Below are 25,800 nucleotides of genomic sequence, written 5' to 3' on the forward strand. Positions count from 1 at the left end.
GCGTATGTGAGTACATATATTTCTACATGTCTGGAAAGCACAATACTTTAAGCATAAAATCCGTTCAGCTGCTTGGCAAGCATAATTGGCTTATATAAACGCTTAACACGCGCGTTCTTTGCATTTTTCCACCCCCATACAAATTGCAACGCCATTTTAACTCCGACGAATGGTTGTCTTCCATTTGTTTGAGCGCTGCACAAATTGGCAAGTGTTTTGTTAAAGCGATTTAATTTCTTGCTTTTTTTTTTTTTTTGTACCCTTTTTTTTTTTTACGTTGCTGTCCATTTGCGAAAATGTTCAAGAAATACATTCTTGTCATATCTGCTAACCTACTTTTAAAAATTGCATTTAATTCTAGCCCATTTGGTGTGCATTGCTTGGGCACGCTAATAGACCCAGAAGCATCAACTGTAAGGGAAGGAAATATTTCTGTAAACTACCAACCCACAGAACACAATCCAAGCGAAGCATATGACTATGTAATATTACAAGAACATAATGATGGTTTAAATGTAGCAAATGAGAAACATGAGAATGAAAAGGATGTAGAACTGCAATGCTTAGATGAAAGTATTAAAAGTGATGAAGGAGAAAAACCAGTGGAAGAAAAGGAGGACGATGACGAATCTAATAAAGATGAGAAAAAAGAGGCTGATGGAGGAGAACACGAAGGGGATTGCGAAGTAGCTGGAGAACATGTACCACAAGAACTGAACGAAAATGGAATAGATGCAAATGAAAATACAAACACCTCTGACGAATATAATGATATACTTGACGGCTATAAAACTATATATTTTATTTTATTTACCGAATTTGAGACAACAGAAACGTACTTGGAAAAAATTATGAATTGTACCACAGATGAAGAAAAAAATGAACTGTTAGATGACCATATTGGTATTTTGAAAGAAATGTATGAGAATAGCAAAAAGAATGGAAACTTTATATTACCCTTTGAGTTACGAGATTCCATGGCACTTCGAATAAGTGATCGTCTTAGAGATTTCTGCTTTAGCCCTTACCTAACAGATTCGGGCATGGCAACATTAAAATGTTTATTTTCAATTGAACAAGAAGTTTTCAAGGGTCTCTTTTATTACGTAAAACATAAAAACACGTATAGTGAAAAAAAGGAAGTTATAAACGACTTGGAATTAATAAGGTATTATCATGATGAATTAGTTACCGAGTATGGTTTGTACCTAACAGAAGAACAGCTAGACAATGCAGCAATGAGAGTATCCAATTTTGTCCATGACGTTTATTTTCTGTGCGCCTCAAATTATTAGGATATGCTTTTCTTCCGTCAAGTATAGGATGCACACACCACATACATCAACCTTTGAAAATCACGCTTTTGAAACTTCTTTTAAATTACAAGTTGCCTAAATTTTTTTTTTCGTAATAAAAATAAGCCAAAACCCCGACCCCCCCCCTGGAAAGCATCTCGTTGTGGGCATGTTGTGTTATACATCGTACGTATTGACATTTATGTGCATACACATTTGTACATACTGGTCACAATTATTTTACCTTTACGCATGGAGATTTTCCTCACTCTTCTTCTATTGTTATCAATTATTGAAGGTGAAAAATGCTAGCGAGAGGGAAGTTTCGTAAAATCATAGCATAATGTAATCATCTCACCGCACGTCCATCCATTAGCGCCTTCCCATTATTTTGTCTGTTTTTTTGCCCCAATTAAAAAAAAAAAAAAAAAACAAAAAGGGAAAAATGTCCTAAATCCTCAAATTATAAAAATAAAATAATATAATATTCACCCTTTTTTTTTTTTACTTGCACGAATGCATGGATGTAAGATAAAATGAAAGGAGACAAAACGGAATGTCATAAAATGGAAGAAGGAACATTTTGATAAGGCAACGCTGTTGAAATGCTCCACCTTTTTAATTTGACCAAATTTAAAGTTGTTTTACGTGTCCACCTTTTTAATTTGACCAAATTTAAAGTTGTTATACGTTTCCACCTTTTTAACTTTACGAAAGAGGTGAAAAGAAAAAGGAAAAGAAAATTGTAATAATATCCTTCCTTATTCCACATATGTTTTTATGTTTAAAAAAATCTGTTTTTTTTTTTTATTTTTTTTTTTTTTGGTTTTGTTTTCATTTTCACCCCCTTGTTGATTAAATATATTTATTTGTTTATTTTACAAAGAACCTATGACAATCATTAAATTATGTATAAAACAAACTATATACTGATCCCCTTTTCAATTTGTATTTAATTAATTTTTGCTTTAAAACATACCACACACATACATCCCACATACAAATCGCATATATTAAAGACTTACTGTCAGATGAATGATAACCACATGGATGTTTAAAAAAAAAAAAAAAAAAAGACAGCCATTTTTTCCCCTCTGAACAAATTAAAAACTGGTACCCTATTACAATTTTTTCCCTATGTTAATCCTTTTCCCACATACGAGATACCGAAATTTGCCTAAAGATTTCCATTGATCACTGCAGTGTGAGATCCCCCACCTTGTACACAATTCTCTTTATAAAACTGTAGGCTACAACGTCAAAGCTGTACAACACACGAAAATGCCATTGGGGAATAGAAACTTTTTCAAGCAATTCTGTATGTACATAAAATGTAAATTTGTGAATGTGCATCCACACGTACACGTTTAACAATCCGTTGCGTTCAAATTTGCTAATCTGGAAAACGAAACTTAAAAATTGCACCAGCTGTAAGCATAACATAAACTTACGTTGTGACCTTTTTTATCGCTAACATGAATTCCATTTAGAGTTAAAAAACAAAAAAACGTATGTATAATATGCGAAAGAAAAATTTTGAAAAAATGGGTTATATAATATGCCACTGACGAAATGTTACCAACGTGAGGCAGAGAGGAGGGGAGGAGGTTCTTACGTTACTACACATACATAATACAGTACTATATATATGTGCTACATATTATACCCCGCGTGTGTGTGCGTGGAACGGGTAAACTTTGAGGGTTCACATTAACCCTTTCGTAGGTCAGGGAATTTCTTCCTTGAAATAAAGTACAAATTAACGATGGGGTTATTTATTTGCTGGGACAGAAAATATAGGGGTAATTGCTGCCACCACCATTCTTCCTTTTTCGCACCTTACTAACCCTTTTTTGTATTAATAATTATTATTGTGCTCATTTTTCATGTTAACATTGAATATGGGATGCAGTATAAATATAGGATTGGAGAAACGTGCAGGTGGGGTGTTATTCCCACACCAACATTTTATTATTTCATCACATTTGCTACCATTTTGTGAGCAATCCACCCACTCACTATATATTATTTGCTATTTTATATGGAATAGTTACAAATAACTCAAGTGCCTTTTTTTTTTTTTTTTTTAATTTTTTTCTTTTTTTTCAGTCCTCTATATTATAAAGAAGAAAGGCCCTTTATATATATATATGTATATATATATATATATGTATATATGCATATATATACTATATATAAGAGAAAAAATAAAACTTGTGTTGGTGACTAACCAGAATGGGTTACATGCGCCTTTGGTACACCCCCCTTAGAAATTTATTGTACAAAAGGAGGTTTATAATTACATTTTTTGCTCTAAAGCAAAGGGGTTTTTGTAATATTAGATTAATAACGTATTGCCACCATTAATGCATTTAAAATGAGGTAGCGGGCGAAAGGGTCAGGGTCAGGGACTACGCTTGTTTGCAAGGGCCACGCAATACGCTATTCGCGTACTACTCTATACAACTACTATTTACCTACCATGACCTATTCTTATAGAAAGTATAAATAAATATATATTATATATTTATAAAAATAATTATAAGCCCTCGCTGTACAAATTAGTTGTATGTAAATTAAGCGCACGAGAAAAAGCACTACTCTACTTTTCTCCTCCTCAGTGATGCTGTTTTTCAACAAAGTTGGTGCCTTGCTTCCCTGCGCCCACTGTTTGGTTAGTTCACCTTTTTCATTTTCAACCGTATTAAACTTAAAAAAAAAAAAACTCGCGCTAAATTTTCACATGTGTAAAAGGTTAACTTGCTAATAGTTAATCTCTACATTTGTGTTTACATTAGTAGAACTGCCTAACCTTAACGAAGAAAAATTATTTAGAGAGAAAAAAAAAAAAGCAGCTTTTTTCTTTAACGGTGTACCAATAAAACTAACTGTGCCACGTTTATGTTTCCTTTCTAACTAGTTTACTCACTAAGCCAACAAAAGGCTGTTTCTATTAATTCTCACAATGCATATATAATAAATAATGAGTGAGAAGGGGCGTAATGAAAAAAGTACAAAGGTTAGCGCAAAAAAAAAAACACAGGACGCAATCTAAACACTACTGTCCAAGTATATAATAATAATTGTGAACCGTCATGAATGCTCTTAAGAATAAAATACATGCAAATAAAAAAAAATTAAGGAAAGGTTATAATGGGGGGCTTGTTTAAATGCACCACATAATTTTTGGCAAGTGCGCATAAAAAAAAAAAAAAAAAAAAAAAAAAAAACAAACCCTAGTTTTTCGCGCCTTAAATAAGCACAAGTGCAAACTTTATAGAACCCCTTGAACATATGTCATATATATGTCGGTTCACCAAAAAGAAACTTTGTTTAAATTAAAAAAAAATAGATAATGGATGAAAACATTCCTTTATAGCGTGCATGTAACAAAAAGATAATAACATGAAAACGTTTCTAGATAACTTCTTTATAGATTAAAGTTAGATAACCTTTTTTTTTAATTAAAAACAAGTATCAATAAAAAAAGCTATTAATTAGCCAAACATCTAACCATACCTAACATATTTATAAGAACTATTAAAATTAATATAGAATTTTATAAACAAACGCGAAAAAATTTAATCAAAAAATTTATATTAATTTTTTTTTTTTTTACATATATTTCAAACTTTTTTATAAATTTTTATTTCAAAAAAAAAATTAAATTAAATTTTATACCTAATATTAATGAAAAATTTACGTTTTTCAAACATTTTTAATATTTAATAAAAACGCATAAACTTTTATAACATTTATCTTAAATAACAAAAAAAAAATAATCCTGTTTTGTTTTTTTTTCAACTCTGTTGCTTTTACGCTTTTTTGCGAATTTTAATTTTTATTATCTAATTACAATTTATCTTCCCGCCCTTTGTACAAAATGAAAATCACTAAAGTATTATACCTCCTCGCTGCTTTGTTAGCAGTGAACTTCATTGCTCCAAGCTTCTACAATAATGTTGTAGATGCAAAGAAAGCTTCCTACAAAAAATTGACCCCTGCTGAAAGAAAAAAGAGAAACCAAAAGATCATGATGATCTCCTCCATTGCTTCTGGTATTGCCGTACTCCTCGGTACTGCCTTAGGCCTAGGTTTCCACTACAAGGGCAAGCGCGGAAACAGAAGAGGAACCCCAGCTGCCAAAAAGGAGCCAATACTTGGTGCCTTGAACAACAAGCAACAGAATGCACCCGCCCAAAAGTAAATGGGTAAATTAAGCCTTTAATCAAAGGGGAAACTTATGAACCCAAGAAGGGCACAAGCCAACCAGGCGCCTTCCTGGGCTTATGATTTTAAAAAGCCCATGGATCAAAGACCTCAACAGGGAAGATGAAGCCACTTGAAGGGAGATAGGCGCGCCTATATATATACATGTACAATTACGTACATATATATATATATATGTGGCGTGACATGATTTACAAGACTTCATATGGAAAAGGAAGCCCTATCTTTTCTTACCCCTACCACTCGAGCTGACAAGGAAAAATGGAGAAGATAATCCCCAGGAAGGAAACAAAAATAGAAGGGGCCGAGTTAAGCCCCCCTCCGCCCCCTTGCTGATATACTTGTATTTTTCAAGAGATATAGCTTTAAGCGTGATTAATAATTTTAGATAATAGAAAAATTAAAGAGCTACATATATATATACATATATTTATATATATATGTATCTTTTTAGCATGTTTTTCTTTCTTATCTCTTTTTCACCTTTTAGCAAAAAAAAAAAAAAAAAAAAAAAAAAAACAAAATCATAGGAAAGAGTAATTTTTATCTTTTATGGAATGAGATTTTTAGCTTATAAGTTCGTAGAGTCGTGTAGAATAATATATATATATATTTTTATATGTGTATATATGTGCCTATATGTGTACTTATATATATGTATGTCCTTATGTATATCTTTTATTCTATCCATTTTTTATACCAATTGATTATTTATCTGCATATAATAGATCTTGACAAGTTTTAGAACGGAACACAATTGCATAAGAAATAACCTCTCTCTTTTTTTTTTTTTTTTTTTATTATATATGTATAGTTATGACCAATACATATATATATATTCCCTTTTTTTATATGTACTCAAAATACAAAAAATATATACTTGTGTACATTTTTCTTATGTATATTTATTATACGAGAGGTTATATATATATATATTTTTTAAATGTCTTATGGTCGTTGAAGTATTTTTTTATTTACTAAACGTGAGAAACTGGAACTGTAATTTTATATTTAAATTATTTTAAATAGAGGACATTTTTATTAATACATACTGGATAAAAAAAACCAGTACTGTATAAAAATATATAAGGGTTTAATTTATAAATAGGTAGAAAAAGAAAAATAAAAGGGATAGTTCTAGTTCGCACCAATCTTTTTACACTGTCTCCTTGTGCAGTAGATGTGTGGAACCAGCCACTCACAAAGCAATAGGTGTGTGTGCTTGCATTAGGGTTGCAATGTATACTGAACTGTGTATATAACCCGGCGCCTTAATCTGAGTCCACTTAAAATGGTTGCCACGCTTTTTTTGTTTTTTTTTTGGTAAAAATGATGGAAGGTACATTTGGTAGCTCGCTTTTTATGTCTGTTACGAAATAGGTGAATCGTACAAAGGGTAGTTAAAATTAGATTCAGTTCTTGAGGAGAAGAGGGATGTTGGGGGATGGATCCCTTTTTCGTTTTACAAATTGCATTAGGACGTACATTTTGTTCTTAGTCCGTTGTGTTAGATGATATACTCATCTGGAACGGAACACCTGAGTAGGGTTCTCTTACGGTTGCAATTCGTTTCACCTTTTTCCTTTTTCATAAAATGTTCATTATCCAACAGAGACAAACAAAATACCTCCTGCATGCGTCACACACACACATGATGGGCATTTTGTTAAATTGCAAATATATGAATAAGCAATTTTAAGGTGCTAATAAAACTGTGCACTACTTCTTGGCCATGTCATGGAAATAATATATTCGCATGTAGAACAAAAACACGCGCCATAAAGGGCACCATATTATATCTCCCTTGCTTCCCATGACATGGTAAGTATCACCCCAAGTGTGCACTTACACGAAACACACATTTCGTGTGCTCTTTTAAGATGTGGAAGCGTCCCTGACGTGGGACTTCCAGCTCAGCAGCTGTTTGTCCGACGTGTGTGTTTGTCACCCTTTAAAAATGCCTACTAAAAAAAGGGGACATTCTGCGCTCATGATGGGTATACGTGTACATACAGCTCAGGAGGCGGCATGGCCCTGCAAAGCTACTGATACAGCTGTATGGATAGTAACGGGTGCCTTTCGCTGACCGGCGATAAAATGGAAAAAAAGACTTAGCATGGTGCAGACATCTTTGCCTCATCCTAAGTAACTTATTCTGACAGGTCAGCAAAAAAAAAAAAAAAAAAAAAAATCAACTGATCTATTTATGTGAATTTGTTTGTAAATGTTTGGAATGAAAAAACAGGGACACATATTCCTATGCAGCTCTTCAAATGTGTAGGGAGCTACACAAGTTCTTTACTTTTAATACAACGCAAGTCGCACATATGTGACACACATGAACCGAATAACATAAGCCGCTGCCATGTGATCACTTTCATTTTTGCTTGCTTATCACATAGAAAAAGGAGCTCTACAGGATGATACAGATTGGTCTTCTAAATATATATATATATTTTTTCTTCTTCTTTTTCATTCTGCAAATTGCACTTTTATTTTATGTAACATCCTACCATCAAAATGGAAAAGGCCCGAGCTACGATATTTGGCAGGACCCCACTAGGACGACAATCATTATACGCATATGTGCACCTTTTCTATTCGCAAACACTACCAATTAATTTCGCCATCCATGGGAAGGTAAAATTGGCGAAAGTGGCATGAAGGGAAAAATGCAGAGAAGAATACTTCTCAATACGTGTATGCGATCTTATGAACCATTAGAGCATTAACAAAAACAAACTGTCTTTACTAAACAGGGTGCGCATATGAATAACACAAAAGTGCATACATTTATCGCTTTGCAGCACACTGCTTACAAAAAAAAAAAAAAAAAAAAAATTATCGACAAAAAAAAGAAGAAAAAAAATGTTTTCCCTCTGAAACATTAAATTATGTGCGCCGATAACGTAACAAATTTCGAGTCAGAAAAATTTATGCTCTTGTTCACAGTCCCTATGGGATTATACGTCAATGAGAAAATATCACTGTACTCGTTAATTTCTAAAAAGGCATGGCCGCCTTGCACAGATACACAGCAATTCGCAAGCATGAATGTTTCTTCCTCCTAAAGGTGTACAGGTGGGGGAAAAAAGAAGGCAGACGACTACATTTATAAAATAGTAAACACAATGTGTGATTCTACAAAAACAAGTGCGCTCCACTTTTCAATGTTACACATTTCATGTCGTGTGTTTCTTTCTCTCTTTTCATTTTGTTCTCTCTCTTAACCTGGCAGAACTTCTCATGCTTCACCTCCAGCTTGACGTAAATGCACCCGGTTTCATCTCCCGCTAACACGTACAAGTAATCCTCTGCGTCATGGAAAAGTATGAAAAAAAAACAGGAGGGGCATAGGAAGTAAATTTACAGAAATAGGTGGTCCTTACAGGTGTATGTACTAAGGCGAACATAATTATGGGTTGCCCTCACACACCCGCTGCGCATTTGTGCCTACCGTTGAAGCGAAATATACGAACTGCCTTGAGAACTATGTTAAAAAGGCGCAAAAATGGCCTCAAATCTTTGCACTTTAAAAAGTGTAGAGGTGGTAGCTCCTTTAAGGCCTTCAAATATTTCAAACTTCCCGAGTGATATTCAAACGATTTTTCACTTAGTATGCGAGATTTTTTAATTTTTTTTTTTTTTTTTCCCTTCACCATTTTATCATTCACATTGGCTGCTTCGAAATATTCCTCATTTGTTACATCTGCCTTCGCATCCGGCCCATTCTGCTCGATCACTTCTGCATGCCAGTTCACCTTTTGTGCTACTTCCTCTTCGTAAAACTCATTCCATAGGTGAGCACACTTGGGGGCATCCTTAACCGTTTCAACGTACTCTCTTTGGCTATTTTCCTCCGATTTGTTTTTTCCCTCTATATCGTTGGCACGAATGGGGTTAATGTCTCTACTAGGGGTGGCGAGCATCTCTGTCTCATTTTCATCAAAAAAAAAATTTTGTTGCATCATATTTGTGGGCACACTTAATAAACCCTCTAATTTATTTTCCGTCCCATTATATTTTTCCTGCACAAATTGTTCATTTGAAATGTTTGGAAAAAGAATGGAATTCAATTCTGCACCATCCTTTATGAGATCCTCACCTAACATATGTTTTGCATCATCATCTGGGTCATGTTCTACACATTTGCTATGCTCATTTAATTCGTGATCATTACCTGCATCTTGATCCCCTTGGTGTGGGTAACACCTTTTTTTAGTTTGACCCAGCAAATCGACTGTCTTTATGTCTTCCATTTCTTTGCCACTAAAATGGGTGTCTCCCTTGGACTCATTCATTTCTTGCATGTTAATGTTGTCCCCTTTGCCACCGTCCTCTTCCTCCCTCTGCACTGCAATTCCTTCTATGTGTTCTCCCGTTTGATACAAAATTCCCCCCACCTCGTTTCTTCCAGTTAACTCCCCCAACCCTCTGTGTGTACTGTTTTTGACCGTTTCGTTCCGATTTATACTTTTTAAATCTACTGTTTCGAATGAATAAACACCATGTGGGGTTTCTCCCTTGGCTTCCTCCGCGGCTTCTTCTGCCTCGTAGGTTTCTTCTCTATCGAAGAAAATCCTGTCCCTTGCGGTGGCCACTCGTGCTCTCTCCCCTTCCACCACGTCTACCACATCCACCACCACTTCCATCGTTTGTTTATTTTCAAAAAAAAATGTGTCCCCTCCATGGTTCTCCGACATGGAAGCAACTTCATACTGTTCATCGTCACGGCAAAAAAAAGCATCAAACGATTTTTTTGCATTATCCATTTCTAGGTTTCCCGTTTGGAAGGTATTTATTTGCATTAATTTTTCTTCATCCCATTTTTGGGCTACACCACTTTGTCGTACTTCACAAGTTTGTTTTTCATCACACAGGTTATTGCTTCGAACTTCTTTACCATTTTCACCATCCACCTTTGGTACCACTTCTTCCCTTTCGCTACCTACGACAGCAGCATTCTCAATTGGGCAGTCCCTATTTTGTGTTTCCAATTCTCCGCTTATCATTTCTAACTTTTTATTATCAATGTAGGTTTCCCTATCTTCCTCTTCTTTGCCATTCGTATTAGATAGCACAGGGAATTCATATGAACAGAAATTGAATTTGTCTTCATTACTTTTGGGGCAAATGTTTATGTCCACTGGCCAGTAGTTGCTCTCTCCATTGTAGATATCGCTACAGTCACGACTGCGTTCACCTTGATGGGCAGCATTTTGCCACTCTTCGGGGAAGTGGACGCCTTGGAAAAAACTCAATTCAGATTCTTCTTCATCAGGCATTACGGGGTCGAACATAGGGGGATCATTTGGGGCGCCCTCTTGTGCCTCTTCACCAACTTCACCTTCACCACCCCCTCTGCTGCAACTGATCGTGTTGGGGCTCTCCGCCCTGGATCCCTTGCCACACGACACACCGATATCTGCAATTGTCCCTAATGGGCATTCCTGTTCCCCCTCCAACAGTGTAGGCAACACAGATTCTTCTTTAAAAATGTACTCCTGTTTGTTTGCCTTCTCCTGGGTGTGCGTGGAAACCTTACCCTCAAATTTTATGCCTTCCTCATTTTCCTCTTGGCATTCATCCCCTTTATTAAAATATGTTGTCAATTTTTCGTGGGACACAAATTTCTCAAAAGACTTCATTTCCTCCCTGGGTAGATATCCCTCTATCACAGTTTGATCAAAATTACCACTTTCCAGTTCAGCCTTGGGATGTAAAGATGGACTTATTTTCACATGATCAGAGCTAACATCAAATGGGTAACCATTTTCTAAAGGGTCTTCCTTGTGTTGTTCATTCTCGGCATGTTTTATTTGTACTTCATCGTTTGAGTTTTCCACGTGTTCCTTTTCCTCCTTCCATTCATTAGCACAGCTAACTGCAAACGTGAAGGAGGAAAAATTGTCTTGGTCTATTTTGAAAAATTCATCACTGTTTTCGTCAAATTCTTGACACAGGGGACTTCCCTGTTGGGTATTGTCAATTGTCTGATCAGTCTTGGAGCCATTGGGGAGATATTCATTCGGCTGTTCCAAGTGTGTGCCAATTTCACCCTCCAGGGGAGTCATCGCTCCCCAAGTGGGGTTGCCATCCCACCAAGTATCCCCCCCCTGTTTACTAATCTCCGAAGGAACACATCTTTCGCTCATTTTGTCATTTGCTAAGAAAATGTCGCATTCATTTTCCACTTTGTTGTCATGCCTTCCTTTTTCTACTCCGCTGTCCTGCCTTTCCTTTTCCATTATACCTTCCTGCCTACTTGGTTCATTTTGCTCCTCAAGAGCCCAAAACAAATCTTCGTCCTCTTCCTTGTTATCCCTTTCGTTGCTTCTCCCTTTGGTGCCATTTTCAGCAGCTGGAACAGTTGCATTTACGCCGGCATCTACGATGTTGTCCTTTTTTTCTTCATGAGTTCTTCTCGATGCGGCAGTAAGTTTATTGTACAAGTAAAACATTATTCCAAAGAAGAAAAAACTACATGGAGTGGAGGGAAGCTCAGAAAAATAATACAAAAAATTAAAATCTTCCTTTTTACACCTTTTTTAATGGGTAGTACACCATCTCACTTCGCATTTTTCTTCATTCTAGTGACTAATGGATGTTATGTAACTTCATTTTCGATGCTAGTGGGAAAAAAAATGTATGCTTCACATTTTGAAAAATGTGAAAACAAAACAAGTTACATAAAAAGATTAATTCACACAAAATAGGAAAAAAAAAAAATGTATCATAACAACGTAGTGAAATATGAAAATCAAAGCGCTTCAAGTTTTTTTTTTTTTTTTTTTTTTCGGAGATATTTCACAAATTTGCCCTTGTTTCTGCATATCGGGCAGCCATAAAAAAATAAAAAAAGAACCGTATATTGGTTTTATTCATTTATTATTTTTATCGTTTTCTTTTTCTTTTTTTTTTATTGTTTTCTCATTTTTTCCCTGTTTTTTCATTTAAAAAAAGAAATGAAGAGAACGTCAAATTTTATTCTACAAAATTTCCAGTGTTTACTATTTGTTTGAAAAAAGCGGGGGCGTGGAGAAAACAATCCTTTTACACCTTTTTGAAGGTTTTTATTTTTTTTCACCCCCTTTAAGGCTTGTTATGCCAAGATGATCAGGCCAAGCTGATTTATTTATGAGTACACCTAATTTGAAATCTGCGATGCAACGTATGTATACACGCACACGTGTATGGGAGATGCGTGCCTAAACCCTTATGTGCGCCTGCCCCCCGCCCCCACACCTAAGTTAAGAATGCAATTTTAGAGCATCTCGCAACTGTCGAGACTACGCAACGTGTACGTGCCGATGTGGTGACACCTAATCTCTGTAGGTTTGTACACCGTGTGCATAACACCCCAAACGCGAATGCATGTGCGTACAATCGCTCACACCACACATGTGTGCGTCCTTAAACTCTTGTAAACCTGGCTTGACTCCCCCTTTTTGTCGACGTGTGACACGCTCCCTCGCTCGGAAGGATGATCCTCCTGAGCAGGAAAAAAAACATTAGGGAGTTTCTGAACTACTGTAAAAGAAAATGCCTCAACTCGCTACTAACGGACAAGAATGATGACCCACTTAAAGATGTCCGTCCATGGAAAAGGAACGGCTTCGTTTGGGACAAAGGAAAAGGTTCAAACCAGTTCGTGGAAGAATTAAAAACGTCTGCCGTAAAATTAACGGGGAACTACATAAAAAATAAAATATCATCAAACATTAACGAAATAACCCTTGACACATCCGGAAGTAGCCAAACAAAATACCCAGAAAATATGTATAAAGAAATTTTACTATGTATGAATGTGTTAGAGTATGAAGACGAACAGGTAGAGAAAGAGTTAACATCTTTGCACAATTATTTTAAGAACATAAAAAGTGGAATAGATCCATATGTACTTTGTGAAAATAAAATAAAAAATATCGATGAACATGTTTATAACATTATAAAAACGGACTACAACAATCTGGACGAATTTATAACATATATATATCTGTATCAGGGGAAAAAATTTCGAGTCATTTTAAGCATTCTGTTGAAGAACATATTATGTTATGTGGATAATGTGTCTTCAAAAAAGAATTTTAAATTTCGAAACATTCACAGGAATTATTCCAAATGTGTGAAAATTGCAAATTCGGCAAATAATATTATTGCCAAGAAAAAACTAGCCATTGTAAATTATGCAAGTAATAATATTTCTGAAAAAAAAATTGGAGAAAATCAGTGTAGAATTATTGCCGCGTCAGAAATTATTCACATGGGATCTCTCCTACATGATGATGTAATTGATGGCTCAAATCACAGAAGGGGAGCTGTTGCATTACATAAAAAGTATGGAAATAAAATATCTATACTGTCTGGAGATTTCTTGCTGGCGCGTGCTAGTTCTGTTTTTGCAAGTATTGGGTGTCCACAAATATGCAGAAGATTTTCATACGTGGTGGAAAGCTTAATAAAAGGGGAATTACTACAAACCAATCTTAAGTTTAATAATATTGAAGATGCATTAAAAACTTATTTTATTAAAACATATCACAAGACTGCTTCTCTTTTTTCTCATTTGTTTGCTTGTATAGCAATACTTTCTTTTAAAAATGACAAGATCATTGAGCTGTGTTTTAAATTGGGACTCCATATAGGAATGGCATTTCAGTTATATGATGATTATTTGGATTACAAGCCTGACAAAAAAACTAATAAACCTATTTTGAACGATTTGAACAATAGCATAAAAACGGCACCGTTTCTTTTTAGCTATAACTACAACCCCGATACTGTACTCTCCTTAATAAATAAAAAGACACTCTCAGATACCGACATTAGCAACATCTTATTTTATATCCATAGCACAAATAGTCTTAAAAAAAACGAACTCTGTTCTTTGCTGCACATCAAGAGGGCAGCAGATATTTTGATCTCCATAATCTCCTACTGCAGGACGGACAAAAATTACGAAAAGGCCACTTGGCAAAAAGAGGACATCAACCAAAGTAGGGAAGCCCTAATTAACTTAATCCTAAACATACTCTCGCGCAGTGCCAAGTGAGAGGTGTTCCCTGGGGGGTGCCCTATGCTGCGCCCTGTGCGGCGCCATGTACGACTACAGCAGTCAAAAAAAAAGACAAATCAAATGCAACACGCGGAAGAAGCACCTCCAAGTTGGTTCCATAGTTGGCATCCGATGGACCAAACCAGTTGCATGGGGGGGAAGTCCAATTGAGACACGTTTTTTCAGAGCAGATATGCGCTTAAGTTACGCAAGTGCCCATTCGAGTGTCTTCCGCTGTTCGAATTTTGTTTTTTTTTTTTTGCGCCATCTTCTCGTGTTCTTCGTCGTCCTCCTTGCCGATGACTTCTTCGCGTTCTCCATTTTTTGGTGTCCTCCTTTTACCAATGGGGATTTGTTTTGTTTTTTCTTTCTCTCAATTTAATTCGAACGGGCGCAGTCCATCCCGTGTGTGGAGTTGACCCGCTTGCGGCTGACCCATCATAATTTAATTGCCTTTCCTCCCAGTGCCTATTTCGTTTGCCCGTTTTATTCGTTTTTGTGTATTTCCTTATTTGTTCCCTTTTTCTTCCTCGACGTGTAACACCCTACTTAGGCGCGGTCACTTGTGCGCATTGCAACTATAAGCGAGAAGGAGAAAAATATATACATATATATAAAATAAAATGAAATAATAAATTAAACATACCAAGTTGGTGTGTATTTATACTGTTAGGCAAAAATGCGCCGTTTTGTTTTTTTTTTTTTTCTCCCACCAGATGTTAAAATGCAGGTTATTCCTCTTTGCGTCGCGCCAAAATGATCTTTCCTGGTCTTTGTCAAAAATTTCAATGTCTATTTCGGTCTCTACATCTTTCGCTCTTGAATACAAAAAGATCATATTTCTTAGAATAACTTTGTACAGCCGCAAGAGGTGGGAAGCTTCTTCATTCGAGTGCACCAACGCATACGCCTCGTTCTTCGTGCGGTCCACGCGCATGAGGCAGACGTCAACTGAAGGGGGGGTGTATACATGAAAAGAAAATTTCGCGAGTGTCCCTACATATGTATCGCACACAGTAATTCACGGTTTATGTCCGCCTGTGGAACCCGTTCCGAAACTGGGTAGCACGGCCAAAAAAACGGTGTACACGAAAGGTCTGACGCAAGAGCGCTAAAAACAAAACTCTCATCTGATTGTCTAATGCGCAAGGGAGCCACAGACATTAAAATGCGAAATGAGAAAAGTGGGGATTGCCCTTGAAGGAAGCCCTCCACATGTTTAAAGAGCAAAATAAAGCATTCATGGTTGAGCATCCTTAGCAATAACTTACCCATGTGTCCAAGGAAATTTTGTATCTCCAATTCTCCTTCGAACAGGGCAATGTTTTTTATTTTTACTAAGGAGCCTGTTGCTATGGGGAAAAAAAAAAAAAAAAACTCATTAAAATGTACGTCATATTGTGTAAAAAAAAAAATTTACATCACTTCCACACACTTGAACCTGACGCTGCGCCAAGAAAAGAAATAGTCACAAAAAAAAGGAAGCGATGGGATAGGGAGAAGGACAAAATTAATCACCACTCAGTGCAACACTCATAAAGGGACATCGCAAACGAATGCGACTCTCCCTCATTTTAAACATTACGCTCAGTCGGAAATAAACGAGACAACTTGTTCTCCATCTTGAAAAAAGGAAAAGTCTTCACAGAGAAGTGTTCGCTCCATCTTCGATCCCTTTTGCATCTCCAGACTTGGCAAAAAAAAAAAAAAAAAAAAAACGTCCCTTTTTTACACGCCGCTTTCTCACACACGTATTTCTGAACAGCGAAACATGTAAAGGCACTCGCGAAAAATTGTATATGTAAATATTTACTCTTGCTCGAGTTACATACAGATCTGCTTAGGAAAACGCGAAAAGAAAAAATTATTCACATAAAGGGACAGTCAAGATTTAGCAGAAAACATAAATTTGGTAAAACCTGGAGAATATGCACTAGCACAATTTATTCCCCTACCCTTTCGCTTCCTGTTTTTTTATTTTTCCCAGTTTTAAATAATCCATGCAACGGCTAGCTCCAAGGAGCATGTATACACATGCTTACAGAGTACACGTTTTCTTCTCATGCCCCTCCGCGTTCTCCCCAAACCGGCATGGACAACTCTACTCATGTTCATGTCGTCTGAAAGCACACATATAGAAAAACATGAATCAATTCATAAAAGGACGCGCTGAATGGATTTTTCACACCTTTTGTCGCCTTTTTCAAGTTAAAAAAACATGACTCAGAAAAGAAGCATTCCCACTCTTTCGTAATTTCGAAGCATAATTTAATATTTCCCCTGTCACCTTCCCCCCCCTTTTTATATTTTTAAAACATACGAATTGTAGGCCCTGTACCTTTTCTACCTCCTGAGTGGTTATCTCATAATCCATATGGAATGTACGTAAAAATGCATTACATTTGTGACCCCACCGAATGGCTATTTTGAAACCCTATTTGATCAATTCTCCTTTTCGCCTCCCCCTAGCATATGTTATCTTAGAGCAGTACTGTCCCGCGGGCTACAACAGGTTCATTTCTTTTACTACTTAAGTCCGGTTGGCGTCTATTGCATATGGAATACGCAGCCGCAGCAATGCATGCACACTTTTACATCACCCACCACCCCCTCTAACTGCAGAATTTTTTCCATTCTACTTTTTGTAAGTGGTGCATTATCCTTTCTTGTATGCTCCCTAAGCGACCCTGGTAATTTTCTCCATTTCCGACAATTTGGATTATGCCCATATAGTCACTCTTCACCCACCCACCCCCCTCTCACTTTACTGCACACACAAAAAAAAATGCACCCTAAAATATGCAGGCAGAATATCCCATACCTCTTTGGATAAGCACCTGAAATTTTACCCCTACGACGAAGTCATTTTTCACCAAAACAACAAATGCAGCACTTGTCAGATGTTAAAGTAAGATGGGGGAGGGCTAATGCACTTAAAGGCAAAGGAGATTATGCTAATGTGAAACATTAGTGAGTTAGTTGGGGGATCCGTTCTTCAAAAAGCTTTTACACCTACGCACCCTACGTAGATAACAATAATGCGCGCTAGAAAGACACAAGCACCAGCTCGACGTAGAACATAAAAAGTGCGCAAAGAGAATTATGCATATGAAAAAAAATTCGTTCCTTTTCTCAGACCTGCTAGAAGTAAACATTGTAAATATTGCTTGTCATGTATATCTCGCTACGACCACCACTGCTTTCTGTTAAACAATTGTATCGGAGGATATAATAGTATTTATTACCTTGCTTTCATTTGTACAAATGCCACAATTGCCTTTCATTCCTTCTACATAAGTAAATCAACAAAGGGAGAGGAGAAGAGGGGCTCCCATTGGCATGCACCACTGTGCCACTTCTTAAACCCTTTCCAAGTGTGTCTGTACTCGTTTCATTCATTCATTCATTTTTTTTTTTTTTTTTTTTTTTTTTTTTTTTTTTTCCTCTGTAGCTTTTCGCTGCCTTTATAATATTATCAAATATGAAAACCTTCTGAAAGGTACCAAAATGAGAAAGGAAAGGGGGCCACGAGTTGGATGACACCTCATAGGATGGATGTGTGCCACACGTTTAACCGTGACCCTTTGTTCACGTACACACACGTACATGCTTACACGCGGGGACACGAGCCCCCTTTTTTTTTCTTCCCCCTCGCAGCCACGTTTATACACAAGGACAGCAACGAGGAGATGCCGAATTCCTGCGTAACGATCGCTCGGGTGAGCAAATAAAAACACAAACGGGCAAACGAATAGACAGCCAGCCAGACAAATCGCGCCTCCCCTACATGTCACACTTATTCCTTCCCCCCCCTTTGCAGTACCTATTTTCCAAATGCAGCCCCACCTTCTCCTTGTTTGTGGTATCCCTGCTTAGCGCCTCCATTTTAGCGCTCCTTTTTTCGCATGAAATTTATTTCAACTTTTGTGTGAACATCACGAGGAATGAGAAGACAAAGTACGTCAGTTTGAAGGGCGGTACTCCCGTAAACAAGCAGTTTTATAATAAAGGTGAGGACGAACCTCCATGGGACGACTACGCCGGCGCGTTTGCATACTTGTGGGAAAATGTGCACACGTGTGGTATGCAGAATGGGACAGGGTCATGTGATTTTTTTTGCTCATTTATTTTATTTTTTCCCCGCAGGGTTCATAAAAAACGTGCAGGATGTGTTGTTTTACAAAAAAATCGTGGAGGACTTTTTAAAAAAAAATTCATAAGAGCGCAAGTGAGTACACTTGCCAGGTTTGCGTGTGCCAAACAGACGTCACAACGAGCGGTGTCGCGTAGTAATTCCGCGCACATAGCAGCATGTATACGCGTTGATATGGACATATATGTGTGTGCCCCAATGGGGTTGGCCCAAACTGGTCTACAAAATTTACCCCGCCAGGTGAATATTCCCATGGTAGTATATTTAAGTGCAAAACAAAGAATTCGCCGGCGGGGGGTTGGGGAAGTTCCCCTCGATTTGTCACATTCAGCACAGGGGACTCCTGTGCACAAACGTTATGTCTCCTCTACTTTCAACCAATTCGTTAAAAATATTTTTCATTTTTTTCATGTCATCCAAGTGGGCACTAATTTTTGGCGCATTACTCAACCTCTTCGTGTGTGTGAAGTTATTGTGGCTGCTTATGTCGACTCTACCTACCATTGGCCTTAGCGCATGAGATGCGTCTTGCTGACACCTGCCCACCACGTTGCTACGACCCCAATTGGGCAAATTATTTCTCGCTGCCCTTTGCGCCTTCCTCAAATTAATTATGTCATTAATTAAAACATTTTCTCGACTCTCCAATTTTGTCATATCATCATAGAGCATACATTTTTTATTATTTCCATGCGAACCGTCATCCTCCCCTTCTAAGTGAAAACATTTTTCATTACTCATATCAGAATATTTGTCCAGTTCTTTGTTTAAGGCAAAATTGCCCCTATTTGAAGAGTCATTCAAATTTAACTGCCTTAGCATATTTTTTACTCTCTTTAATTTCCTCAAGCATTCCTGGTACTTATAAAGTAACAGCTGATAATCCCTACTTAGCAAAATTTTGGATTTTTTTTCAAAATTTAAGTCTCTCCTTAATTGTGCTATGGTCTTTAATCTCATTTCGTCCTTTGAAAAATTTAGTATATCTGAGATTTTTCCTCCACTTATTACTCCCCCTCCTCCCTTTCTCACTCCACCATCATAATGCTCACCCAGCTCTGCTAGTTCATTTTCCTTTTCTTCCAATATGAAGTACAGCATGTCTCTCTTCAAACTACTTGACGACTCCAAATAGTTTTGAAAAAGGAACCACGAATCATCATACCTTTGGTTATCGTCGTCCCTCTGGCTGTCCAATTTGCCTTGTACTTTTTTTGCATAATTCCTTAACTTATTCATAAAGCAAAAATATTTCAAAAGTAAAGCTTTAATCTCTTCAGGCATGTAGATAAGCTTCCACATATTTTTATTTATCTGTTCAAAGTTTTTAACAAATTGATCATTTAAAAATAGGAGGCTTAACATTTCGCTTAGAATTAGACACACAACTGTGATTACGTTTTTCTGAACCACCTGTGCATCTTCCTTTTGTACCCCATTTATTGCGTGTAAATTTTCCACATTCTTGGTGTACAAGTAGGACCCAATTATTTGAACTCCTCCCTCGGAGTTACTTTCATCAATTATTCCCATCACGCGGTACTTGCCTTCTTCCAATATGTGCATATGGTCTGAAGCCAGATTCTTTTCCTCTTTCACATCCGAGGGAAACACATCCTTCTTCTTTTCCTCCTCTGCGACACTTGTCTGTTCATTCGATGCGCGCTGCTTCCTAGATAACCATTTTCCCGATTTCACTTTTTCATTTTTCACTTTACTCTTCTCATTCATTTTAGTTAGTGCAGCAATCTTTTCCTCATTTTCTTTATCCCTCACTTCCAGTTCCTTCAACTGGTTCAGCAACTCCTTGATCCTTATGTCAGAGCTGTTTTTTTCGTTCAGTTCGGTGCTATACAGTAGGGTTAGTCTGTTTATTTCTTCCTTCAGATGCGCAATTTCGTTTATGTACTCGATCACTACCAATGTGGAGTCGTCCCCCTTGGGAACATCTGGGTTATCCTTCGCCTCCTCCTCTGCTTGGTCCACTTCACCATTCTCCTTTGGGATGCTTAATTTATTCTCTCCATCAGGGCTATGGTCATCACCACTGGGAGGGCTACTCTTCTTCGACTCCAACTCTTTATACGACCCACTTAACGCATCGTAATCTTTACTCAACGTATCATGCTTCAATGTTAACGCTTCAAATTGGTTTCTCAAGTCTTTTATCTCGCTAACGTAATTTTCCCTGTCCTTTTCATGTACCACAATGGAGTCCTTCAATTGTTGTATAACTCCTATATTTTCGTTCAACTTCAACATGTAATTATTTTCCTTTGAGTATAATTCTGCGTTCAATTGATCCGCGCTGCTTTTCAGTTCCTCCGCTTCTTTCCTCCAGGTCTCGGCGTTCGCCTTGCTCATCTCTGCGTCCGCTTTGCACATCTCTGCGTTTGCTTTGAACATGTCTGCATCTGCTTTCCATTTCGCAGCGTCCTCCTTCCACTTCTCTGCGTCCGCTTTGCACATCTCTGCGTTTGCTTTGAACATGTCTGCATCTGCTTTCCATTTCGCAGCGTCCTCCTTCCACTTCTCTGCGTCCTCCTTCCACTTCTCTACGTCCTCTTTCCACATCTCCGCATCCCCTTCCCACTTCTTGGCCGTCTCCCTCGATTCTGCCTCTTCCTTCTTCAACCTCTCCAACTCCAAGTTCAGCTTCGCGATCTCTTCATTTGCGCCCCCCAGTGTGGCGCTCAGCGTTTCTAACTTCTCCCTTTGCCTTTCCGCCTCTTCACCCACCTTCGCCAAGTTGTTGTTGCGCTCATCCAGCTCGTTCTTCACATTTTTCAAATCCATGACCTCGTTCGTGAGGGAGTATATTTTGTGATTCAAGTCTTCAATAATTTTCTCCATTTCCTTCAGCTCGTTTTTGTATTTGTCCACCTCCTCCTGGTTATCTGGTCCAGATGCCTTTTCATTTTTATCCCTCTGCTCATTCTCTGTCTCGTTTATTCTGAGCTCTGTTTGTATTTCCTTCTCAGTTTTGGAGACTTTTCTTTTTTTTCCTTTTATTTTTCGAAGGGGAAATTGTAAAAAGGATTTTAAATTACCCCCTCCTTCTACATCCGACTCGGAGATTTGTTCCTTGTCGGAGTCACCTCTTTCGTCTCCTCTCTTCAACTCGCTTCCCACGTTCTCACTAATCCTGTTTCTGTATTGCTCCTCGGCACGGCGTTTATACTCGCTGAGCTCTTCCGACAGTCTCGTAATTTCATTTTGCTTCTCCAACTGCTCCTGTTCATTCTTAGTCTTGAGCGCGCTAAGCGTTAAATTCAAGCTGTTAATTTCGTCCACGTAGGAATTAATTTTCTCCTCGGAATTGTTTACCTTATAAAACGAAATGGTATCATTCAGGCTGTTTATCCTGCCGGTCAACTCGGCGATTGTGTTGTTGGACTCTTCGATCGTTTTTTCCTTCATCGCCAAATCGCTCTTCATTTTGGCAACCTCTTCTCTGTGCTCTTCTTGCACACTTTCTAATTCTTTCTGTAGCGCCTGTAGGTCTGCCTGATCAGCGGGGTTATTAGCGTTATCCACCTGTTGGGCGCTCATAACATTTTCACTATTCTCCTCCTCCCCAATCGGCTGTCGATTTTTATGCTGCTCCTCATTTTGACCCGTGGTGTCCACTGCACCGGCTCGTTCACTCATCTCACTTATGTAGTCGCCCACCCTTTCGAGCAGCTCATCAACCCGAACTTCATCGCTGTATGGGACCCTCACTTTGGAGCAGATATTCCTGAGGAGGTTCATTTTATCATCATACAATTTGAGGTACTTTTCCTCTGTCTTCAACTTGGACTCCTTCAATTCATCATTTTTTAAAATTAAAACTTGTTCCTTTTCATGCGATTTGACCCGTATGTCATTTAATTCATTTTCAAAACATTTCTGCTTCAATTGCAACTCTTCATCATACTGTTTTATCTTTTTATTGTAGTCTTCCTTCATTTGTTTATATTCCTTTTCCTTTTGACCAAGGACGCTTTTTATGTGGTCCAGCTCTTCTCTCATACTTATGTTCATTTGATTGTCTGTATCTTTTAATTTTTCCTTCAAGACGTTTATTTCATTTTTGTAATTATTTTCAATCTCTGTGATGAGTTTTTCCTTTCCTTCCTTTTCTTCGTTGATGGCGTTCATTTGCTCTTTCAGTTTGTTAATCATATTATCTGATGAGCTTATTTCCTTTTTCAGGGTGTGAATGAGATCGTTCAGTGTGTTTATTTCACAACTGAGTCCATGTTTCTCAATATTTAAAGTTGCAATTTCGCTGTTCAAGGTGTTTACTTTGTTATTTAGCCCTTCCTTCTCGCTGGCCAAAAATTCCTTCTCTTCATTTAGCTTGTTTATCTCTCCATTGAGTGTTTGTTTTTCGTTACTCAAGAGGTACTTCTCCTCATGTACTGCATTCATTTCGACTCGCAGTTTGTTTATCTCCATTTCATAACCACTTTTCATTTCTGCCATTTTACTTTCACTCTCCTCAATTTCATTATTCACATTATTTATTTCGTTCATATAGTTATTTTTTATCTCCACAAATTCTTTCCTTTTTTCATTCAGTTGACTATTTAGTGTGTCTATTTCCTTTGCATATTTTTCTTGCATTTCGTGTAGCTCTCTTTCTTTAATTTTGAGCAAATCGGTGAGGTTGTTCTCTCCACATTCTTCTTCCTTGTTCACCTTTCCTCCATTTTCAACTTGGCTGGATGGTTTATCTTGTGCATCCGCGTCATCATTGGAGGAACTACATTTGGCGATTTCTTTTTCCATTTCCTTTATCTGATCCTTTAACAAGCTAATTTCTCCATCGTACGTATTTTTTAAGTCTAATATTTCCCTCTCCTTCTCTACAAGAGCACTGCTCAAATCTTTTATTTCTATTTTGTAAATCTTCAGCTGACAATCATTCTTTGAGAAGCTACTACGAAGATCATTCAGCTCGCCTTCCATGTGAAGGAAATTATTTTCCCTGGTCTCCACTTCTTTTTCTCTCACTTTCACATCATTTAATTTTTGAACAAGTACATTTTGTTCTTTTTCTAATTCTTTAATTCTTTCTTCAAAATATTTTTCCTTTTCATTTGCCTTCATATCTAGCAATTCAATTACCTTTCTTTTTTCTTCCACATCCTTCCCTAACTGTTCATATATTTTCTCCTTCTCAGTTATCTTCGCGTTAAGAGATTCAATCATTTCATTTTTTTCTCTTATAAATTCTTTCAGCTCCCTCAATGCATTTTCTTTTGAAATTACTTTATTGCTCACATTTTCTAAACACTCCTTTTTGTCTTTAACTTCATATTTTAATTTTTCTAAGGAAATTTTTATGTCTGCAATTTCAAAATGGAGTTTTTCTTTTTCTTTATTTTTTTCCAAATACTCCTCCTGGATGTTATTCAATTTGTCTTCCTTTTTCGAAATGAACATTTCCCTGTCATTAATTTTTTCTTCTCTCATATTTATATCGAGCTCTTTCTCGATCAGTAAATTTTCCTTCTCATTTAGCATGCCAATTTTTTCTTTAATAAAATTCTCCTTCTCCTTCAACTCCTTTTCATACACCTTATCGACTTGTTTATCTTTTTCCATTTTTAATTCTTTCTCCAAGTCCTCAATTTTCGTTTCGTAATTTACAATTTTGGTGGACAAGGACGTGATTGATCTGAGGGTTTCCTTCAGCTGTTCTTCCAATTCATAATCTTTACTTCTTTCCATGGCTCTATTACCATTTGCTTCACTTTCCTCCTGCTTCTCCTCCTCTTGCTCTTTATCATCATGCTTGCTCTTGGTTATAATTGCATTGTCTATAATTTTCTTGTACCAGGAGTTACTTTTTTGATCTTTTTTTTCTCCCTCCTCATTGGCATTTCCTCCTTCATTGTTTTGTGACAGCCTGCTTAACTTGTCCGAGCTTTCTTCCTTCTTTTTCTTCTTAAATTTAAATACCATTTCGTTTGCGTGGGTCAAGTGAAGCCATGCGAACGGGACACATTACCATATGCACATCCAGGGGGAAGTACTCATCATATGCACAATTCACGCAGTCGCCTCTACAACACGTCTGCGCATATGCTGGTGCAGCTGTGCCTCCTCCCTTTTTAATTCCTTTGTGAACACTTCTCCAAAAAAAAAAACAAAAACTGGCATAAAATTACTAAAAATTATGCCAGGGGCAAAATTGTTAAGTACTCAAAAAAAAAATGAAAAATAAAATAACAATGCAACAAGACGGGCCATCGCTGTGGTGTAAACGGGTCGGACTAAATATCGAGGTGACGTTGTGCAGCAGCGGTGGCAGCTTCGGGGAAACAAAAAAAAATGGGGCAAATAAGAAAGCAAATCAAAGGGGCAAACAAACGGTAAACAAATTGACAAACTTTTGCTGCTAAGTAGATCCTGCCACACAAAAAAAAAAGGGAGATCACTCAACTGGAAGCCAGAGGTGCAACAAAAAGGGGAGGGAAGAATTGAGCGACGCGTAGGCACCTATTCCCACACACATGCCTGCCACGTATGCATATGTATGTGTGCACGTGCGCTCTCACATATCTGCATTTCCCTGTACACATTTGTGCACACAGGTAATTCACTGGGACAGAAATGGGACGGCCAAACGAAGGACGCAGGTTTTCCAATCGGGAAAAAAAAAAAAAAAAAAAAAGAATATATTCTAACATAAAATGAGGAGTTATCCTCTAATACATTTATTTATTAATCAATCCGTGAAATTTCACGAAAACGAAACAATTCTCACTATGTAGAGATGACGCGAAAAATTAAAAATTTAAAAAAAAAAAAAAAACTTAAACTAAAAAAGGGCACAAAAACGAATAAAGTTGCATAAAATGAATAAAATAATAAAATGGAATAAAACACAGAAAAGAAGGGGATTCAAAAAAAGGAAATCAAACATATATACCATTTATTACATTATAATGATAAAACGTGAAAAAGAAAAAAAAAATAAATGTACACCATACTGCTAAAGTCGCTGCTGTTATGATGATATTAAGCCAAGTGAACAGCCAAATTTAATCCTCAAAAAAAAAAAAAAAAATAAA

The 25,800-nt window shown here is 37.1% G+C and overlaps 7 protein-coding genes across 7 annotated transcripts; 4 read left to right on the forward strand and 3 right to left on the reverse strand.

The window, feature by feature from the left end:
- Positions 1 to 296: 296 nt before the first annotated feature.
- Positions 297 to 1,295, forward strand: AK88_01322 (uncharacterized protein; the record flags this gene model as incomplete). Its single annotated transcript, XM_012478958.1, has 1 exon — positions 297 to 1,295. One exon carries the CDS (start codon positions 297 to 299, stop codon positions 1,293 to 1,295), a length of 999 nt encoding a protein of 332 aa, XP_012334381.1.
- Positions 1,296 to 5,178: 3,883 nt separating this feature from the next.
- AK88_01323 (uncharacterized protein) lies at positions 5,179 to 5,502 on the forward strand (the record flags this gene model as incomplete). Its single annotated transcript, XM_012478959.1, has 1 exon — positions 5,179 to 5,502. One exon carries the CDS (start codon positions 5,179 to 5,181, stop codon positions 5,500 to 5,502), a length of 324 nt encoding a protein of 107 aa, XP_012334382.1.
- A 2,910-nt stretch (positions 5,503 to 8,412) lies between these two features.
- On the reverse strand, positions 8,413 to 11,986 carry AK88_01324 (uncharacterized protein; the record flags this gene model as incomplete). The annotated part of the gene is made up of 3 exons (XM_012478960.1): positions 8,413 to 8,592; positions 8,757 to 8,839; positions 8,983 to 11,986. The coding sequence occupies 3 exons, from the start codon at positions 11,984 to 11,986 to the stop codon at positions 8,413 to 8,415; spliced, it is 3,267 nt and encodes a 1,088-aa protein (XP_012334383.1).
- A 1,022-nt stretch (positions 11,987 to 13,008) lies between these two features.
- On the forward strand, positions 13,009 to 14,577 carry AK88_01325 (uncharacterized protein; the record flags this gene model as incomplete). The annotated part of the gene is made up of 1 exon (XM_012478961.1): positions 13,009 to 14,577. The coding sequence occupies one exon, from the start codon at positions 13,009 to 13,011 to the stop codon at positions 14,575 to 14,577; it is 1,569 nt and encodes a 522-aa protein (XP_012334384.1).
- Positions 14,578 to 15,139: 562 nt separating this feature from the next.
- Positions 15,140 to 16,202, reverse strand: AK88_01326 (uncharacterized protein; the record flags this gene model as incomplete). Its single annotated transcript, XM_012478962.1, has 4 exons — positions 15,140 to 15,158; positions 15,294 to 15,531; positions 15,852 to 15,932; positions 16,166 to 16,202. 4 exons carry the CDS (start codon positions 16,200 to 16,202, stop codon positions 15,140 to 15,142), a joined length of 375 nt encoding a protein of 124 aa, XP_012334385.1.
- Positions 16,203 to 16,997: 795 nt separating this feature from the next.
- AK88_01327 (uncharacterized protein) lies at positions 16,998 to 18,800 on the forward strand (the record flags this gene model as incomplete). The annotated part of the gene is made up of 8 exons (XM_012478963.1): positions 16,998 to 17,092; positions 17,203 to 17,270; positions 17,386 to 17,488; positions 17,717 to 17,877; positions 18,032 to 18,079; positions 18,238 to 18,299; positions 18,401 to 18,590; positions 18,727 to 18,800. The coding sequence occupies 8 exons, from the start codon at positions 16,998 to 17,000 to the stop codon at positions 18,798 to 18,800; spliced, it is 801 nt and encodes a 266-aa protein (XP_012334386.1).
- A 260-nt stretch (positions 18,801 to 19,060) lies between these two features.
- Positions 19,061 to 24,688, reverse strand: AK88_01328 (uncharacterized protein; the record flags this gene model as incomplete). Its single annotated transcript, XM_012478964.1, has 1 exon — positions 19,061 to 24,688. One exon carries the CDS (start codon positions 24,686 to 24,688, stop codon positions 19,061 to 19,063), a length of 5,628 nt encoding a protein of 1,875 aa, XP_012334387.1.
- Between the last annotated feature and the right edge of the window lie 1,112 nt (positions 24,689 to 25,800).

This window comes from Plasmodium fragile, assembly GCF_000956335.1.
Source record: "Plasmodium fragile strain nilgiri unplaced genomic scaffold supercont1.11, whole genome shotgun sequence".
Classification (NCBI taxonomy): Eukaryota; Apicomplexa; class Aconoidasida; order Haemosporida; family Plasmodiidae; genus Plasmodium; species Plasmodium fragile.